At 66.5% G+C, this 759-nt stretch overlaps 1 protein-coding gene across 1 annotated transcript in view; it reads left to right on the top strand.

Annotated features, from left to right (window-relative positions):
• The first annotated feature begins 6 nt into the window (after positions 1–6).
• Positions 7–759, top strand: part of EGR1 (early growth response 1) — a 3,661-nt gene continuing 2,908 nt past the window's right edge. The window contains exon 1 of the mRNA XM_006772454.2: positions 7–373. Within this exon, the coding sequence (XP_006772517.1) occupies positions 73–373 (301 nt within the window). The 5' untranslated portion in view covers positions 7–72. The remainder of the gene's footprint in view (positions 374–759) is intronic.

Here is a 759-nt window from a genome sequence, read left to right as displayed (position 1 = left end):
TGTCCCCCGCATCTCCAGCCCCGGGCTGCCCCCCTCCGTCCCAACCACCGCTCTCCAGTCCGCCCGTCTGGGATGGCCGCAGCCAAGGCCGAGATGCAGCTGATGTCCCCGCTGCAGATCTCTGACCCGTTCGGCTCCTTCCCTCATTCGCCCGCCATGGACAACTACCCAAAGCTGGAGGAAATGATGATGATGAGCAACGGGGCTCCCCAGTTCCTCGGTGCCGCCGGAGCGCCCGAGGGCAGCGGCGGTAGCAGCAGCAGCAGCAGCGGGGGCGGTGGAGGTGGAGGGGGCAGCAGCAACAGCAGCAGCGGCAGCGCTTTCAACCCTCAAGGAGAGGCGGGCGAGCAGCCCTACGAGCACCTGACCTCAGGTAAGCGGTGGCCTACGCCGAGGCTTAGCCCCTTCGCCACCACCCCCGCGTCCCGTCCTTCCCCACAGCCTTTACAGGACCTCAGGGATGCAAGTGGGGTTTCCCTTCTATTCCTTGCGTCCCGGAGTCAGGTGTTAGAGGGATGCTTGGGGACGTCCCCCACCCCCACCCTCCTCATCCCCAGCAGTGCGCGGAGGAGCGAGCTTTTGTTTTGGATGGAGAGCTCTAGGGCTGCGTGGGTGGGTGACGGTGGGGGAGGGCTTGTTTTGATAAGCAGGACGGCGAAGCCCTCTCGCCCTCCCGAAAAGCTTGCCTTGCCTGCCGCCCGTCCCCAAGGAAGGGCTGTGATCCGAGGCCAGGGGTCCCGGCTCTCCCCGGGGGGGGGA

Source organism: Myotis davidii, unplaced genomic scaffold (genome assembly GCF_000327345.1).
Source record: "Myotis davidii unplaced genomic scaffold, ASM32734v1 scaffold545, whole genome shotgun sequence".
NCBI classification, from domain to species: Eukaryota; Metazoa; Chordata; class Mammalia; order Chiroptera; family Vespertilionidae; genus Myotis; species Myotis davidii.
The sequence above is the reverse complement of the archived record's forward strand: the minus strand, read 5'-3'. Positions and strand labels throughout refer to the sequence as shown.